Raw genomic sequence first — 20,437 nt, 5'->3', positions numbered from 1 at the left:
TTTCCAAAAGTAATCTCTGTTAAAAACAGTTATAATGCCTGACCAACATGGCTCAGTGGTTACGTATCGACCTATGAACCAGGAGGTCACAGTTTGATTCTCGGTCAGGGCACAGGCATGGGTTGTACTCCCCAATGTGAGGAGTACAGGAGGCAGGTAATCAATGATATTCTCTCATCACTGATGTTTCTCTCTCTCCCTCTCCTTTCCTCTCTAAAATAAATGCAAATATATATATTTATTTTTAATATTTTTTTAAGAAAATAACACAATAATTACACCCAGTTTACAGAGAAGGCCCTAACTTTAGGCTGCCTATGAAATGCCTTGCAAAACCAGCCAACTCTTTTTTTTTCCTACTTTCCTAGTTATCCAAACCCTCTGACTCTGGATATACAGACTTCTTGATTAAACAAAATGAGTGAGTACACACAATCAATAAAGATGGTAGAGTCTCTGCACATTTGGAAGATATATATGAAATGTGATATAGCAACTTCCCACTATACTTAATTTAGTATCTGCAGAGTACCCAATTTAACGGTATGGCCTAACCACTACAGTGGTAAAGGTCAATGGAGTTGGTTTAATCTTAAAAAACAGTCACAGGGATGTAAAGTAGAGCACAGGGAAAATAGTCAATAATATTGCAATCACTATGTCTGGTGCAGGAGGATACTGAAAATATTGGGGGAACACTTTGTAAAATATACAGCTGTCTTAACTATTATACTATGGTGTACACCTGAAACTAATACACACTAATATTGAATGTAAACTGTAATTGTAAAAATAATAATTAAAAAATAATTGTGACGTCTTCAAAACTAGTTTTCTTTTAAAGATAACCTGAAAATTCTGTGATTTCACTATTCATGAAAAATAAAGGAGAATAATCAAGTGGAATTCCAAGATCCACTGAGCTAAGTAAATCTATGGTGAAGAAGCCACCTCACGTGCAGCAGTGAATGGTCTTCGGTTCTTTTCTCCTACTACTTAACCTTCCTAAACAAAACAAAACAAAACAAAACCAAGCTTAGATCCGCTGAATTTTATAACCTTCTGTGTGAGCTCACCAATAACATATAAACATTATATTTCAGGTAATTGTCACTCAATGATTTAAAATAATAAATAATGGAAAGTATAGCCTATCAATTTTTCCATTTTATCTAAAAATATTGAATCTACTGCTCAGTATATATAATTTGGCAAATACACTATTGGCTTTTTAAAAATCTGAAAATTTTCTTAAAAACTGCATTTAAAACAATTATTTTTTATTATTTTATTTTATTATTTATTTATGCCCCCCCCCCCCCCCCCCCGCCAGTTTTTCTCAGAGCGTCAGCCCTCAGGCCAAATCTCAGGTTTGACTTCCATTTTAAAGGTACCTGTGCTGCAGGCTGGATCCCGCTCCAGGACCAGGTGAGGAGACAGAGAGAAGCTAGGTAGATGGTCGGGACCCGAGCTAATTCCAGTCTACCAGGCCCTGTGTGGAGGCCCATCTGGCCATAAGCCTCCTGGGAACAGGGATGCGCTCCCTGCAACAGCATCACCAGGTCTCCACTGTGGGATGTGCCAGGAGAGAGGAGGGAGTTCCCCTGCTTTTTTGTGCATATGCTTCTTAGTTCCTGATTGGTCCTTTCAGGGAATTTGCCCTTAGCAACGTCCTTGGGATTGGTCACCTGCAAGCTGCCTGTCTTACAATATCCATACATTTTTAAAGTTCGTGCCTTTGGCTCACACCCTTCCTTCCCCGCCCAGTTGGGGTGTCTCAGTGACTCCTACTGGTTGGTTCTTGGGTTTTACTTTCCCTTCCAGTGGTCAGATGCCAAACTACTCCTGACTATAACATGAAAGGGGAGCTCTGGACACTGGGCTGCTCCTGGAACCCGAGCCACAGCTTTCCCAGGACTGACTTCTCCCAGTCAACTTCCATTCCACTGTATTCGTCCGTGAACTTCTTCTTGGTTTTTATGAGACAATGAACTCGGACTCAACACCCCACATTTTGGTTTCACTGGTAGGGGCTTGTGCAGGAGGGGACCTATTGATGTTTCTCTGTCACATGGATGCTTCTCTCTCTCTCTCTCTCCCTCACTCTCTCTCTCTCTCTCTCTCTCTCAAAAGGAAAATAATCAAAGAAAACATATCCTTTGGTGAGATTAAAAACAAACAAAAAAAAATCTAGATTTTCCAGTTTCTTAAAAAGTAAGATTTTTGGACCAGCATCCTTGCAGAGCAATAGTGCTATTTTACATGAAGCTGGGCTGAATTGTGTTCCCAGCCTTCTTTTATCATGAAAAGAAAAAATATGCTAATTTCTATTGTTGTTTTTTCCCCCCCCTCAGCACATTTTTCTCCTTGGTCAACTGCTCATTACATTTTCTTTTGTTTCTGAATTGCTTCTAGAAAGCTATGGAGCATTTTCAGTTCACTCGGGCTTCAATATTGCTAGTAATTTTACTCTTCTGTAAAAATTAGGTTTTCTTCTTTATGAGTCCTTTTTATTGATATTTGTGAATAATCCCCAAACTCACCGTGCTTCTCTCTTTTCAATTGCTTTTTAGAATTTAGAGCCAACTTTATGGATCATTTTTCATGATATGTATTTGTTTGAAGCAGTCTCCCTCTCAGATTTACTTATATTACTCATCCATATTCCGCCTTTGTTTAAATCCTTCCTCTTTATAACATCTAATATTTCCAGGTTATAGCTTAAATTATTTCTGGAAACATTCAGAGGGCTATGTGAATAAATGAACATAATTATGATATGCATTGAAATTTTGAAAAAGAATAACATATTGTATATTTAAAATTATCTAATTTATAAAACACTTTATTACCTTAAGTAAAACTAAATAACATATATCAAATTTTACACCAATTTCTATTCTCCTACCCATTCTTTATTTATTTAGGAACTATATGTTACCTCAAAAATGTCAATAATTATTTTAAAAATCCATTTTTAATCTAATTATTGTAAGATTAATGTTTTGACTCTGCACATATTCCAGATTTAGTTTCAAAGCTCTAGTTCTTTAAAATCATGTTCTTTATCCATCTCAATGATATAATGGAAATTCTCAAGAAGATCATGTAAACTCAGAAATCTAGATAGATTCATCTGATTCAAAAAGAGATAAATTGTTGTTTTGGGAAAAGGGTCGCTTCTCCTGACTCAGCAGTGTGACAACTATATATCTAGAGGACTGTTTTTTTTTTTTTTTTAATATATTTTATTGATTTTTTACAGAGAGGAAGGGAGAGAGTTAGAGAGCTAGAAACGTGGATGAGAGAGAAACATCAACCAGCTGCCTCTTGCACATCCCCCGCTGGGGATGTGCCCGCAACCAATGTACATGCCCTTGACCAGAATCAAACTTGGGACCTTTCAGTCCACAGACTGACACTCTACCACTGAGCCAAACCGGTTTCGTCTAGAGGACTGGTTTTTGAGCTCAATATTATTTGCAGTCCCAAATAAGTTATAGTCACAAATATCAAAGCAGAATCTGTGAAAGGAGAGAATATGCTGCTATTGTCTGGTATATTATTTTACAATTCCATTTGTATTTTGTTTGCTTTAGTTTATCCATTTATGATTCATAGGTGAAATTACTCATTTGTTTTCTTATTGTAAATAAACATAGATCTTATGAATTTAAAATGTGGTATTTCCTTAAGGCTTTTCTTTTTTGTTTTTTTTCTTCTTAAGCTACCTGTGTCTAAATCTCTATGGTTGTTATACCACCTACTAAGGGGCAGCACAAATAACCAGATGGCAATAGTTATAAATGAGTCTGAGTGAGGAAAAAATATATAACATTATAAACACTCAAATCTAAATGGTGGTACTACTCTCCTGTTTGTATGCTCACACACACACATCACTAATGCATATGCCTCCTGGTCTCTGTTATATTATTAATGCCCCTAATTTTCTTTAAGATTCACTTTATTTTGAAAAAAGCTATGGAAGATTAGGTCCTTAATTCTGGTGTCTGTAGACTCAAGAAATTCATGGGTAGGTTGTAAGGATTTATAAAATAGAAACTTTACATGATGCTTTGTATGTTTCTTCCTGAGGAAGGGAGTCAGAGCTTTTCATGATTTTTATGGCAGATTACAAAAGAAATGCCAGGACCAATTTCACACCCCCCCCCCCCCCTCTCTCTCCCCCTAATATATTTTATTGATTTTTTTTTTTTTTTTTTTTTTTTTTACAGAGAGGAAGAGAGAGGGATAGAAAGGTAGAAACATCAATGAGAGAAAAGCATGGATTAGCTGACTCTTGCACACCCCCTACTGGGGATGTGTCCGCAACCAAGGTATATGCCCTTGACCGGAATTGAACCTGGGACTTTTCAGTCCACAGGCCGACGCTCTATCCACTGAGCCAAACTGGTTTCGGCATATTTCTCTCTTTATCTCCATGCCACATACCTGATATGTGTCTGGCATAATATTTTGCTTAAGATTCAAATTAATTAAATTTTATAGTCACTTGACTATTCAAAGTTTATACTAAAGTGAGGTAGACTATTACACACACACTTTTATGTTTTTTCTTTCCCCCTCTTTTCATCCCAGCCCTCCACAACAAATTAAAAGTACCCTAAACATATATCTTAATGTTTATTGGGTTTGGGTATATATTGGTGTTTAGAAATCTTGTCTTCTGCCAAAAAAACAGAAAACCATCGTGGAGCTGTATTTCTCCTTAACCGTGCCAAATGAAATAAGCTTCCGTTAATGGAAAATTGTTGATTTTCCCCTGGGTGACAAGCTGCATTTCTCTGAGGAGCCTGTGGTGACCATTCCAACTTGAGTTGCAGGCCTGGGTGGTTCCCCAGAGCCCCAGATGCTTAAGCTTTGGGGCTTGGCACACAGTCTATCTTTGTAATACAGCTTGTCCCAATGGAGTGCTAAAATGATGAGTATGTTTATATGTATATGCTCATGCTGTTTTACTGTTATGTTTTCATGTTGCTGATGCTGGTTATATTTTCAACTAGTGCAATTTTATTGTACTTTTGCCCTGTAGCTATTTAAACCATGCATACAATTTGGGGAATCTAATAAATAAATAAATAAATAAATAAATAAATAAATAAATGCAGAGCCCTGGAGAAAAGGTGGCAACTGATGGTAGAATTTATCTCAATATTTAAATGAATTCACGGTGACTAAAGATTTGCAGTTAAAAGACTAGCAACTGTAGAGACAAGCTTTTTTTTCTTCTTTTTTTTCTTCCTCTTAAAGTTAAAAAATGTGGGGGGGGAAAAGATTGCAAAAAATATTTTGTTTTTTAAGTAGTCAGAATATATTTTATTTTATAAGAAATGTTAAAGCCCTCCTGAGAAAATAGCTAATAATAGTATGGCAAATATAATGAATTATTTAAATTGTAAAACCAATCTGGGGAGAAAAACTTTTATTAAAAATTGTTTTAATGGAGTTTATATTATAATTTATCATTCACTGCAAAATGCTTTGAAAAGTAAAAACCACCGGGTATTGCAAAGCTTCCCCTCATTTCCTATAATTACCATGTGTCAGTCCTTGCTCTGTTCCTAGCTTTGCAATGAATCACTGCGGATGACTAATTCCTGCACCCCTGGCAGCTGTTTGTTCCAGATTTCTAGATATTCGCCTCCTGCCCCCAAACGACTGAGATTAGGTTTGCAGCATATCAATCAATCGTTATTTCACTTACCAACAGGACATGGACATAACCTTGGCCTGCTTCTGTCTGCGGGGACCCTTTACAGTCTCTAAAGGAAGAGAGGCTATCTCTGGTCTCTAGAAATCCTCAGGAGAGTGGTGCTTAGTAAATCTGCCTTAGCCCTGGAGCTGCTGGCCGAAAGCTGTGTTGGGGTCAGTGGGGGTCTATTGTCCTGCTCTTCTCCATGTAATGTGGGATGGGTTCCCCAGGGGCTGTGCCTACCTAACAGTTCAATAATCTCAGCTGCTAATTGAAGAAGTCTAAGGCCTACTTCTTTAATCAACTTGTTCTCACCATTGGACGCTGACCATGCTCAAGTCAAATAGATTTTAGATGCCATATGTCCTTTCCTCCTAACTCAACACACTTCCAATGGTGTGTGTGTGTGTGTGTGTGTGTGTGTGTGTGTGTGTGTTATCAGCTATTCCAACAAATTATTTTTATCCCCATATGTTGCCCTTGTGAAAATTATCCTGAAAAAATGTTGTATGAGACAATCAAAACCATTTATTAGTACATGGGACTTAGTGGCAAATTTCATAATAAAATAAAATGTTTGAAATCTTTAATGTTTACTATCTGGGTCAGTTAGAAAAGTTGAATAGAAGGAAATGGAAATAATATATGAATTCCTAAGCATAAATTCTATTTAACACAAAAATATTTTTAGTGTTAAAAAACTCAGACATGTAGACACTCAAAAAGTATATTGAAAAAAAAAATTCAATTTAGCATGCTAAGTATCCCCCAGTAAGTTAAAGTACTAAAGTGAAAACTATGAAACAAAACATTGTTTTCAGTTTATTAAAATATTAAGTTTTGATTTGTGGAACTATACCATGAGCATTTCATTTAGAATTGAATATATCATGGGAGTGATGGAATTCTACAATATCTAAATCCAAGTGACCAGAACGTATTAATCTGTCGAAATGGCTAAAATTGAGAATTTTTTCCCCCTATTTACTGTTAAAATTAAGCTATCTCCTTAACAGATATGTTAGATGTCAAATATTAAATAAAACAGGTTGCAATGTGGATATATAACATTCGGAATTTATTTTTTGGCATACCACTATGCCTAGCTCACAGTGAGCATCAAATATTTACTGGAGAAAGGATTTAAAGATGACATGATTTGATATTTTAATGTAGGACATTTATAATAATAAAAGCATAATATTCTAATTAGTCTGGACGAAGCCGAGGCAGTGGGGGCCGAGGCCAAGGCAGAGACAGCAGAGGCAGCAGAGGTCCCCTGATGAATTTCATGCATCAGGACTCTAGTTATTACATAGAAATAATATGTACAAGGATATACATATATAATATCTGAACGAGGACCAAAGAATTTAAAAATTAATGGTTTCTTTCTTCATTCATTGGCCCTTTGTTTTCCCCATTATTGTTTAACTTTGTATCATAATAAATTTGATGGTCACTGGAACAAGGGTATCTAGAATTATTAAGGATTATAGCTCCTTTAGAATGTATCGCTATATACTTTTTAACATTTTTTTAATAAGGGGTCAACCAGCAAACTATGACCTGCATACTAATTCTTGTCCACTACCATTTTTTTTATAAATAAAATTTTATTGGAACTCAATCATGATTTGAGGATATATAGTATATAGCTTTTTTTGTGTGTGCTAAAACAGTGGACTTGATAAATGCAATAGGCAAAGACTAAAATATTTAGTACCTGAGCCATTACAGAAAAGATTTGGTGACCCCTGTGTAAAATGTCCTAAATTCTGTTTATGATTCACAGTACAGCTGATTCAAGTGCATGCATATCAGCAATAACTGTGCTATGCTGAAAGATTCTGATACCAGTGAATATTCCATGCCAGGAAGGTTGTGGTGGTTTAAGTGGATTATTTTATGTAGCAGTTATTTGGGGAAAGGTTTAGGATGCAGATAATAACAATCAATTAATGGTGCACAAATGCCAACATAACACTGAAATGGTTTCCCTAGCAAAAAATGAATGAATGTGATTAGCACATTGCAGAATATAATACCTAAGTGAAAATTCAGTAGATATTTCACATAAATAAGGAAACAAAGACAGACTTTTCACATAGGCTATGAAATAATCTAACTACTAACCAGGTTTTATATAATTTCTTCTGTCTTTTCCCTCTCAAAAGCATAGGCATTCCTTTTGATAAGTGAATTATTTTGTAGATTATCCATGTGCTTTGCCTCTTTTTTGTTTGTTTATTTGTTTATTTTCTGCTAAACGTCTAATGTCCTATCATTTCACTGGTCATTAACTGCAAATGGAGAATGAGGAAGCAGAATTTAAAGACTATGAAAATCAATTTATTCTTGCCATTATTTTTCAGCTTTATTAAAACAGTAGAAAACAGGCTGAGATTCTTCATTAAAAAGTAGGTGTTCTTGTTACTTATTGACTTTAGTTACTGAGTATATTTTTTTATAAAACAAGGTATGTTACTCTATTTAGGGTCAACATGTGTGTCTTTTAAACATATATATATATTTTATTGATTTTGTACAGAGAGGAAGGGAGAGAGATAGAGAGTTAGAAATATCAATGAGAGCCAGTCATTGATCAGCTGCCTCTTGCACACCCCCTACTGGGGATATGCCCGCAACCAAGGTACATGCCCTTGACCGGAATCGAACCTGGGACCCTTCAGTCCCCAAGCCGACGCTCTATCCATTGAGCCAAACCGGTTTTGACAACATGTGTGTCTTAATAGAAAAGCGAAATTTATCTAGAAATAAGTGTAGAACTATTACTAATTTTCTGTGTAGTAAAGATGAGAATGACTTGTGTCCCTCTTCCTGTTTTAATAAACAATTTTCCAATATTTCATTTTTAAATATCTGTAATTCTATTTATATGATTATTTTTAATTTTCCTGATAATTACACTGCTAGAAACATAAATTCTCAAAAATAACAAAAACAAAAAGTCTTTGTTTTCTTTACTCTTGATATAAAAGTTGCTTGCAATATTAAGGTTAAAATTACTTTTAAGGAGCTATTTTGTTTGGTAGAACAAAAGGAAGCTTCTTCTGGATTAACTCTATTAATAATTAACATTGTTTTGCTATCTCGGTATTAACATTCCTTAAGGAAAATAAACCAATTGGTGAGAGAATAAACTTAAGCCAGATAATTTCTATCTTATTGAAAACAGATATTATATTTATCAAAAACAAGACAGAGTTTACATTTATTTTAAAATGTATTCTATTCAGGAAACAATCCATGTTTTTTGCTAAAAAAGTAGGACAGATAATTATCTCATTTTGCTGAGACCATAACATAATTTCATCAAATTCAAAGCCAATAGTTTTTAAATAAGGGTCAGTTTGTTTTGATTGTGTGTTTCAGCAAATATGAATAGAAAATATCTCAGAATATTTTCATGAAAGAGAAACAAAACAGATGACTGAGTTTGTGTCCAATATTTATTGCTATGTGGTTAGGATTATACTGTGCTGCTATAATATATTATGATTCAGCTGAGATGAGATCTGGAGTAGAGTGGAAGTCAAAAGATGCTAGGTTTAAATTTCCATTCCCTCCATGCTTAAATGTGTAACCTAAGTCTTCAGCTACAAATCAGATTTTGATATCTGTACTTGTCTGAGTGGATTCAACCTCCCTAGGTAGACTATTATTTGTTTGGCAATACTTCAGACCTTACTGGATGTTCCTCAAAGAACTTGGCATAATCTTTTGGTTCCAAAATCCCTTCTGAAGATGATTTATGGATCAAAGATCTCTGTCTCAACATCTCTAACACAAAACATTACCAGCGCTTTCCAGGATGTAACATAATGTTTTGTTGCATAAAGATGGGTTCATCTACCTGAGACCTTTTTCTCATCTGCACTATAAAATAACTGAACTAAATGATCTTGCAATTATCTTCCAGTTTCCTAAATTTTCTGAGTCTATAAAGTAAAATTCATAAAGCAGACAAGCATATTTCTGGGCACCAGAAAATTTTCTCTATGTGAATGTCTACAGCTATTCCAATATGTGAAGAATCCAATATGTGAAGGAGAATTGTGGAAAAGAAAAAAAAGAAAGAAAAGAGACAGACAGACTTACAGTGATTATTGCATGTAATGGCCCAGGTCCCGTCTAGTGACCTTTGGGAAATTTTATTAATGCCTATCTTAAATGAAAAAAAATCTTACTTTTCCCATTTTAAAGAAAAATTGAGTGTGCAATTGCGAACAAGGTAGTAATTATTTGGAAATCATGTAAATGTTAGTTCATAGAAAATCAGAAAAAAGTGAGAGTAAACGCAATTGCTGCAAAAGCAGAAATCTGGATACAGGAATAAGGAGCAGACACCCCACCCTAGTGGGTGGGGCTCCGGGGTTGATTGAGCCTCATCCCATGCACCAAAAGGTCATCAGTTTGATTTCTGGTCAGAGCACAGAGCCAGGTTTCAGGCTTGTTCCTCAGTAGCGGGCATTCTGATCTCTCTCTCTCTCTCTCCTCCCTCAATCCCTTCTTCCCTTCCTAAAAGCATTTAAAAAATAAAAAGAGCAGATACCCTTTGTTTGAAGCTCCAACTGTGTAATCATAGGCAAATATTTTAATTTATTGTGAGGATTAAATGGAATAACAAATGTAAAGCTTTTGTCAACTAATGAGTCACCAACTAATGAGTGTATACTGTTCCAGATAAGACTTAAACAAAGAAAATAATAAAAGATAAGAAACACATACTATTTTATTTTATTAAATCTTGGATTGAAATTACAAATATTTATTAGATAAATAAGTTACATTGTATTAAGAAAATGCACATGACTAGATCAGTGTATCTAGATCTTGTGCATCTTCATGAAAACTAACTCCAGGGTTTGGAGGTGAAGTGAGGAAACAGATAAAAGTTAAAAGATAAATAAGACAAAACAAATAAAGAGTGAGTTCTTTGCATAAAATATTTTTTTCAAGATATAGACTCTCAATAATTATTTACTGAGCATTCACTGTGCATAAGTATTGTACTTGATTATGAAACTACAAAGCAAGTTATTTTCATTTCCTTATTAAATTTGGGAACAAGGAAATTAGTAAGGTGAAAAAATACATTAATAAATGATGAAGGGATGAGAATAGAGCTCTAAAAGAAAGGAGAAATTTCCAAAGCAGAAGCAAAGTTAAACATCAACAGCAGAAAAAGGGGAGCATATATGAGAGTGAATATTAATAATACTATACATTTAACTGCTAATGGGTTGTTAGGGTACTTGTTAAAATTATTATTAATACATAATAAGTGAAGGCCAATACATACTTAATTTTAAATTTGCATATTATTTATAAATATAAATAAGAGATCACATTTTCCAGCATCACCCAGTTCATGCATCTAGTGTAGTAGGCAGTAAATATCCCCTTTCAGACAGCCAAACAAAAGGCATTAAAGACAATGGCCACAAATCTTTACTTTCTTCAAAGCAAAGAAAAATCTAATTATTTGAGGCATATTTATGTTCCATTTAGAATAAATTACAAAATTGAGGCAAAATCTATTCTAAAGGAAATCTTTCCCCTCTCCATCAGTTCCATGATGATACATTTATACAACAATTTCAGACGGAAATTGTCCAGAGGGAATAACTGTCTAATGATACTGAACAATTTTCATGTGTTTGCTTCAGAAATGCTTTTGATTGAGAGTATGAGAATGAAAGTTTACATAATTCAAATGAGTCAAACTGTCAACAATGAGAAAAGATTAATTCTATGTAACTATATTTTGTAGATGTGACATGTGTCCAGAAATGTTTTTTTTTAACATTTCAGCCAGAGACTTAAAGACTTATAACAAAAGACTGGATTGTTTTAACTTTATTCTTGATATCCCTACAAGTGAAATATCTATAGAGGAAAATTCCTCATACAAAATTTTTGAAGTTCAGCCTCACCTATTTTTCCATTTGGAAAAAAAATGATTTACCCATTAGATTTATGAATGGGTCATTATGGAAATACATACCAATCAAAGGATTCAGAATAAAAAAAGAAACCAGAGCTAAATTAATGAGAAACAGACATTTAAACAAAGGAAGGAATCCACTTACTCCATGTTGTCTTTCTATTCCACTGTTGTTTCTAGTGGTTGTTCACACATGCAAAAGTAATTACAAAAATATAGCACTTTCTAGAGATATTGTGGTGGTGTTTTTTTTTACCTAGCAAGGAAGTTTGAAAGTGAGAGGAAAAAGCAACACATCCTTAATAGGGAAGAGATAAGTATAGGTTAATTTTGGAGGGAACTTTTTTCATTTATTCACCATACTGATGATGAAAACAGTGATGATCACTATAGAAATTCTTTTTTTGAAAGTAGTTTAGAGAGAATATTGAATCAAACTTAAATTTCAAAGTTTTCTGAAGTGGGAATTATATCCATAATGTTCCATGTCCTGGTTTTTCTTGTTCCCTTACTATTAATTCAGGTATATTTTAAGAAAAACAATGTGAGTTGAAAACAACTACACCATATGCTCTGCTTCCCCAGGCAGTGAGTGTAAAGCAAGGTGCTGAGCAGTTATGCAATGGATTTGATCAGTTTTGACAGCCAGTGTTGAAACTCAAGCCAGAAGGCCCTGCTCTTCTTTCCGCCTGAGGTTTGCGGGCTGGATTACATGACTAATTGCATCAACTTTCTACTTTACCTGGCAATGGCCTCACAAACCCTGCATGAACGAAATGGCATTCTGCTCAGCTTTAGCATGTCGATGGGCCATAGATGCTTTTCAATGTCTATGACAGCACATACAATCACAATAACGAAGAACACAAGTATTGAAGTGCCTTTTGAAATACCCTGAATTGTCCTGTACCAAAGTCATCTGAGCTTGTAACTTTTCTTCAATTACATAACCCGAATTTACCAATTATAGGAGATCCTAGTACAATTTGTAACCTGATCAATAGAAATTAATTCAGGAAGTTCTCCTCATCCTCTGCTTGAAACACGTCCAAGAATCAAGTAGATTATCTTGATCATTTCCTTAGTGTATTTCCATAATCGTATAAAAATGCATGGCATTCGCAAGGATAGTACATCATTTATAGTGATCTATTAGTGAAATTGAAGTGCACTACAGATGAAGGCCATTAACATTAGATAGTCACTGATTCTACGATAATTCAAACCCCCAAAAAACTCTAAAGAGTCTACAGGGGGATGTGCCACCCACTTCAGATACTCATGAGGCTAAAGCAATCTCTCCAAAACTTCTTAATGTGCAATGAGCATTTTAACTTAGAGATAAATAGACATTGATGAGACGGATGGGATTTTAAGTCTGAGATGAAAGTAAATTAACTTTGGGACAATTTATCTTTTACAGAATATTATGGGGCAGTGCCAGCAGCCACAGATGTACACCTCAAGAGGATCCTTAAAAGACATCTGTGAGGTAGGGGAAAATGCATTTTATATTCAAAATGTAATTTAGCAATGAAATGTCAACCACATCCCAGATGAATGTTTCAAATATACAAAGAAATATATAAAAACATATTTTCATACACTTTTTCCATGTGACATTTTTTTAAAAAGTGTAACTCATATATACTAGTGAACCAACTAAATTGAGAGATAAAATAATACGATAATGAAATATTGAGGAGAAGGAGGGAGGGTTGGAAAGAAGGATAAATAGAGAGAGAAACAAAAGGAATCAAGACAGAGAAAATATTTCAGAAACTTTCTATTTTATAGGTTGTCAAATATTTACAAAAGACTGATATATCTCCTTGGAAAAAGACTTTGAAAATGATTGCTTACTTATGATCACCCTAGAGGCCTGGTGCACAAAATTCATGCACTCAGCAGGTCCCTTAGCCCTGCCTGCTCCCTCTCACAGTCTGGTAGCCCTCGGGGGATTTCTGATTGACGACTTAGGGCCTCTCCCTGGGGTGGTAGGGGAAAGCAGCCCTAAGCTGTCAGTTGGATATCTTTAGCACTGCAGCAAAGGCAGGAGAGGCTCCCGCCACCTCTGCTGCACTCACCAGCCATGAGCCCAGCTTCTGGCTCAGCAGTACTCCCCTGTGGGAGAGCACTGACCACCAGGGGGCAGCTCCTGAATTGAGCGTCTGGCCCCTGATGATCAGTGTGCATCATAGTGACTGGTCATTCCGCCATTCAGTCGATTTTTATATGGGACTAGAGGCCCAGTGCATGAAATATAGAAATCATATGGTCCCTCAGCCCAGCCTGCACCCCGTCCAATCTGGGACCCCTCGAGGGATGTCTGACTGACCGTTTAGGCCCAAATCCAGTGCTCTCACAATCCAGGACTGCTGGCTCCCAACCACTTGCCTGCATGCCTGCCTAATTGCCCCTAACCACTTATGTCTGTCAGCCTGATCATCCCCTAACCACTCCCCTGTCAGCCTGTTTGCCACTAACTGCCTTCCCCTGCAAGCCTTGTCACCCCTAATTGCCCTCCCCTTCGGCCTGGTCACCCCTAACTGTCTTCCCTGCAGGCCTGGTCCCTCTCAACTACTTTCCCCTGCAGGCCTGGGTCCATCCCCAACTGCCCTTTCATGCAGGCCCAGTCACTCCCAACTTCCCTCCTTTGCTGGCCTGGTTACTCATAATAAACCTCCCCTGCATTCTTGGTTCCCCCCAATTGCCTTCCCTTGCAAGCCTTGTCCCTTCCAACTGCCTGCTGGCCTGTGGTGGCAGTCTTGTATCCACATGGGGGTGGCCATCTTTGACCACATGGGGGTAGCCATCTTGTGTGTTAGAGGTCAATTTGCATATTACCTCTTTATTATATAGGATAGTATAGGGTTCTCTTAACACTGCCATTTAAATAAATCTGTCTGTTTGCCTGTTATAAATTTAAAACAGAAGAGGGACCATGTTTTCTCACTTTTTACCTACCCTTTCAGTCCAATCATAATACCTGGCACATAAAAAGTTCTCAGTGGATATTTGTGGAATAAATGAAATGATAAATAATTTCTACTTTCAAATGTTACTGATTATATAAATGTTTGACAGTCTAGTAGTTTTTTACTGTTCTATTTGGAAAATAGATTTCTAATTTATTAATATTTCCTTATTGTTCATCACATTTGCAAAGTAACTCATGCAAATGATAAGACCCAGTTGTCTATGGATATGCTGAAAGCCATGGTCATGATATCTTCCTCCATGATCTAGCTTTCCAGAAAGTCTGTCAGTTGGACTCTATTACCCTTTGATAGGGGATTATTTCAAACCTTAAGGAAATAAATGTGGTGTGGAAATAAAAGGAAACTTATGCCTTTCTTGTTTGCTTTTCTTTTTTTCCTTTTCGAGGTAGATTTAGGGTTTGGTCATTTAGAAGTGAGATAGGGTTAAAATATAGTAAGTAAAGCATGAAAGTAAAGCATTTAATGAAAGCAGGAAGCAAAGACCAGAGAAAAGGGATTAAAGTATAAGGAAGAACTAAGGTGAGAAACCAGAGAAAGGAAAGAGTGAAAGGAAAGAGATCAGCACATTATTTCACACAGTTCTATTCTATCTAATAAATAGGGGATATGCTAATTGACCATCACACCCTCACAAAGATTGCAGCACCCACAGCCAATAGAATATGCTAATTGAATGCCATGTCCTTAAAGATGGTAGTACCCATAGGCCCAAGATGGCAGCCCCCATTCTCCTCAGCCCTGCAGGGGTGGCAGGCATGGCTGGGACTGCCCAGGCAGGTCTGGCTGCTCCACACACCTGCCTCTGGAGTTCCCTAGTCCCTTCAACTCCCAGCCCCCAGAGCCAGCCTGAGGTGCAGGCAAGCCTCAGATGTTGACTGCCCACTCGATACCTGAGGCTCAAGTAAACAGGGCTGGCAGAGGCTTGTGCTGCTGGCAGTGGCAGCAGCAGAGGTGAGATGGGACATCACCTTCCCCTGGTCTCTTGGTCTTCTCCCACCCCTGAGGACTCCAAGACTGTGAGAGGGGGCAGGCCAGGCTGAGGAACCCCCCCTCCAGTGCATGATTTTCATGCACTGGGCCTCTAGTATATACATTTTTCCCCCCTGATAAGCAATATATATATATATATATATATATATATATATATATATATATTCCTAACATGCTAATTGTCTGACCATCCAACTGGTTGCGATGACACGCATTGACCACCACTCAATATAAGAGCTGCCGATCTGCAGTGACTTGGCAGTGGAAGTTCTTGGTGATGCACCCTGAAATTAGAGAGGAGGGATCCTAATTCCTCACAGGGCTGTGCAATTCCACTTTTGACCACGGATTGTGTTGTTGCTGGGGCACTGTTGGCCCCAAATCTGGCTTATTGCACACTTGTGTTTGCGATCCACACCCTGTAAGACAGCAACTTTGCACAGAGTATCCTCTTGAACTTTGGGGGATGTTAGAGAGCCAATTTTGGCCCAACCCCTGAAGGCTAGGCCAAGGGACCCCAGTCCTACCCTGCCAGCCACCTTCTATTATAATTAATTTCCTCTCACTATATATGAATCCATGCACTGAGTCATTAGTTTTTATATAATATTCACTCTGAAATAATCCAAATGTTATATAACTTAAGAATGAGGTTCCATAGATTCATAAAATGACTAACCTTCTTTGGTACAATTGCTTTGGGTTTCATCACTGAAGTCTCCACAGTCATTGTCACCATCACAGGCCCAATGGCCTGGGATGCACCTGCCGCTGGAACATCTGAACTGATGATCGAGGCAGGAGTGAACACAGCCAACTTCATCACTCCCATCCCCACAGTCATCATCTGGGGAGAAACATCAATGCAAACCCAGTGAAAACTGATGGAGGCAGACAAGTTTTATTATGAAATATATGAATGTTATTCCCCTCGGAGTTTTCTTTTGTTATTAAGAAAGGCACACCAAATTGGTGGTCAACAGTTCCCATGAACAGTGGGAAATTATTTTCTTTTTTATATTGTTTCACTTCTAATTTGATACTACTAAATTAAGAGAAAGAATCCTGACTTTGACTATTGAAGCTTAATTTTTATTTCACTCAGAACTGATCAACCACTTACTGACTAAATCTAAGCAGCATGATATAATTATGAAGTGGGACAACAATGGTGACTGTAGGAATTTCATGAAATGAAATAATTAGCAGCATAATTATTGTGGAAAGTTATTATTTTGATTACCATACCCATGTATCTGATACAATATTATATCAGAATATTGTATCAGAATTTATTATCTCCCATTCAATCCCTCATTCCCTATTCTCCAACATGAGGGCCATTATGTAACCCTCCCGTCCTACTGGGTCCTAAGTGTGTATTTACACTGGGAAATTGTTGTACACTATCATTAGCAATGGTTTATATTTTTTATTAGCATCTATTGCAAAAGGGAAGGTAGAGCAATATAAAGTGAAAACAGGTTATATTGAAATCATTAGCTGAGAATGCATTGATTACATCTAATTCATTTACTGTATTTGGCATAATTTAGGATGATAATACAAATGAGTATAAGGGAAAAAAATCTTCTGAACATAAAAAGCAAGGTGACAGAATTGAGACCATCTGGATAATTATAAAGTAATTTATACACTACTCCATCCTGGGTTACAGAGCATTTTTTCATATATACCTTGGGGAACCTGTATTGTCCAGGTCATTTATTCAATTGTCCCCTTTTCCCTTCATGTTTGTAGACTTAGACTGTGTCCGGCATAATAACTGAAAACAAATGCCTATCATAGCCCCAGGGGACAGATATCGAGCTCCATTATCCTTAATGCTAATCCCTATCCCTGCGCCAGCTGCCCTCTCACCACTCACTCCAGCCATTGTGCTTGACTCTGCACACCTCCCTCTGAAGGAGGCGAGGCAGCACAGACAGCCAGGCCCCCAATCACATCAGTGCAGCACAGTGCATGTTCGGTACTTGCCAGAGTCGCAGTGCCATTTGCTGCTAATGCACCTTCCACTTTTGCATATGAATTGACTTAGTGGCTCACAAGTTGGGAATTCTGTGAAAGATATAAACACATCCAATAGGAAAGATGTTATTGACTGTGCTTGACTTCATCTGTATCTCATTTGTTAACTTAGTCAGAGCTCCACTTCTGTTTCCCCCCACCCCCCCAAACGTTACAGAGGAAACATTAAATAAACACATATAGTGACAGTGACTTCTTGAGGTCATAGGATACACAAACATTTAATATATTTTATTGATTTTTTTACAGAGAGGAAGGGAGAGAGATAGAAAGCTATTGTAGAAACGTCGATGAAAGAGAAACAGACCAGTTGCCTCTTGCACACCCCCTACCAGGGATGTGCCCTCAACCAAGGTACATGCCCTTGACCGGAATCGAACCCAGGAGCCTTCAGTGCGCAGACCGATGCTCTACCACTGAGCCAAACCGGTTTTGGCAGAATACACAAACATTTAATATCTTTTAAATGAGCACTTTCCAGTGACTGAAAACCAAGAAGAATCATCTGCTGAGGACTTTTTGGATTCAGAATACTGTGAGTAAAACAAATAGATGTCAACTGTCTGCACCAAGGGACTCAGCCTCCTCTCAGAGAGTAACAGCCGGGTGAAGCTCTATGCTCCAATGCTACAAAGTCACATGCATATGTTTAAAAAAAAAAAAAGCCTTTTCTCAATACAGAGAGCCAAAGTATGAAAGTTAGATCTAACTTTGCCTCTGAGAAATGTCAACATCATAAATTGAAAGAGAAAACAAAACAAAGCACCTCAATAATATTAGTTTAATTATTATATGAATTTTGAATAAATTTAACTTTCTGAATACCACAAAGTGGGATTAGAGCTTGAGTATTATGCAAAGATAGGTGTAAGGAGACAATCACTGATATGTAGAGATCTAAGACTATATCAAAGGATAGACTAAATCATATGGCAACCCAACAAATCCTCTGACAAATGTAAGTTTTCATTATCTTGTCAGTTAACTAAAGATAACTCTCTTAAAAATATTGATTAAATCATACCTTGGACATTTTCACGTTTCTTTCCAATACATTTTTTTTTATTATGTCACAAATCAACATGAATGTTGCCCAAATATGTTTTCTTCCTTTGATAAGTATATCTAATGTTTAGAAGCTGAACAGTGGACATGAAACAGAGTATCTACAAATTATGGTTCAATGAGTTAGCAACTAAATGCAGACTGTAAGATATGATGATATCTGATTTTCAGAAAAAGAAACTATATAATTTTACTATTTATAAAGAATTCCATAAAAAATTAAACCTAGAGTTATCAGAAAATTTAAATATAGGGCCCCTAACTTTTCACTAATGTTGGAAAATACTATATTCATAATTCTTCCATATTCTATCACTAGTACCTCATGGAGACAGAGAAATGATGTCTAATGATAACATAGTTTACCCCTAAAAATAAAACAAAACCCAAGTTCTTAAAACAAATTTATTATCTCCCTTGTTCTTCTAATTTAAAAGTTAAAAATGGTATCTAAATATTTCAGTTTTTTTTCTGAATTCTTGTTCTAATAAAATACCATTATTAATTTTTATGGAGTATTTGGCAAAATTTTTAATGTTATACGTAATATTTTCTTTCTTGATTTTACATAAATATTTAACTTTGATTTTCCTTGGGTCACAAATTGCAGGATACTTGAAAATATTACCTGATTTACTATGACAAAAGAAAAATTATGAACCAAAATGGCTTACATTTTATCACATTACAATTACAGCAAGAAAACTATGCTTTATTTCTGTAGTTACTTCAACCTCATCAAATATTTATTATGGATTAATGGACTGTTAAAAAGTCTTCTATTTTTGTAGGTAGTGTGCTCAATTTGTTTATTATATCTTTCACTTAAAATTTATTGCCAGGTTATATGTATGCTATTATGTAAATTACAACAATTTTCCCTCTCTCTCAAGGGCAATCATGGTTGGTATAGTACTTATATTCATCAAGTATACAAAGCTTAGAAGAATGTTTCCCAGTGAGGTAATTTTCAGATCCAATTTATGTTTCTTTCCTGTGTCAGCTCATTTAAGCCTTAAGAATTTTCTTACTTGTTCCTCCTTGACCACAAAATGGATAATTCTAAGTAACATATTACTGAAGTCTCAAAATCCAGTTGTCATAGATTTGAAAGTATTAGTTGGTATTCTATATGTATGAATTTTACCCTCATGATTAAGTATGTGGAGATTCAAATTAAAATAAATAGGAAGGTAGGAACATTATAAGGTTCCTAGGTTAGAAGAGTGTAATCCTAAAAGAGACTATAATATATTATGTATTATTATTTATCAAATATGATGTACTAGGTTAGCCACATATAACTGTTACCTACATTATAACCAACAGCCCAGGAATTGTTATTGCTAACCCCATTTTGTAAAAAAAAAAAAAAAAATACAGTGTAACTTGGCTGAGGATATATTGCATAAACAGTAAGTGTAAGAGTGAAATCTGACTAATTCCAACATACAATATTTCTTCATTATACCATGTTGATAATACAGTCATAAAAAAAGATAAATTTTTTGAAAAAGGTGAAAAATTTAATTCTTTCTATGGCTTATGCCTTCCATTAAATCTAATTCTGATTTTTACCTATTCAATATGTAATTAAATATAGTTATGGGAAACAATGCCCTTTAAAATCACATAGGTTATATG

At 36.1% G+C, this 20,437-nt stretch overlaps 1 protein-coding gene across 1 annotated transcript in view; it reads right to left on the bottom strand.

Annotated features, from left to right (window-relative positions):
• Window positions 1–20,437, bottom strand: part of LRP1B (LDL receptor related protein 1B) — a 1,573,107-nt gene that overhangs the window by 579,951 nt on the left and 972,719 nt on the right. The window contains exons 19-20 of the mRNA XM_036421500.2: window positions 17,678–17,758; window positions 16,359–16,526 (exon numbers count right to left, since the gene is read on the bottom strand). Coding sequence (XP_036277393.2) covers window positions 16,359–16,526; window positions 17,678–17,758 — 249 coding nt within the window. The remainder of the gene's footprint in view (window positions 1–16,358; window positions 16,527–17,677; window positions 17,759–20,437) is intronic.

This window comes from Pipistrellus kuhlii, unplaced genomic scaffold, assembly GCF_014108245.1.
Source record: "Pipistrellus kuhlii isolate mPipKuh1 unplaced genomic scaffold, mPipKuh1.p scaffold_m20_p_7, whole genome shotgun sequence".
Lineage (NCBI taxonomy): Eukaryota > Metazoa > Chordata > Mammalia > Chiroptera > Vespertilionidae > Pipistrellus > Pipistrellus kuhlii.
Note: the sequence above shows the minus strand (reverse complement) of the source record. Positions and strands in the feature narration are given on the sequence as shown.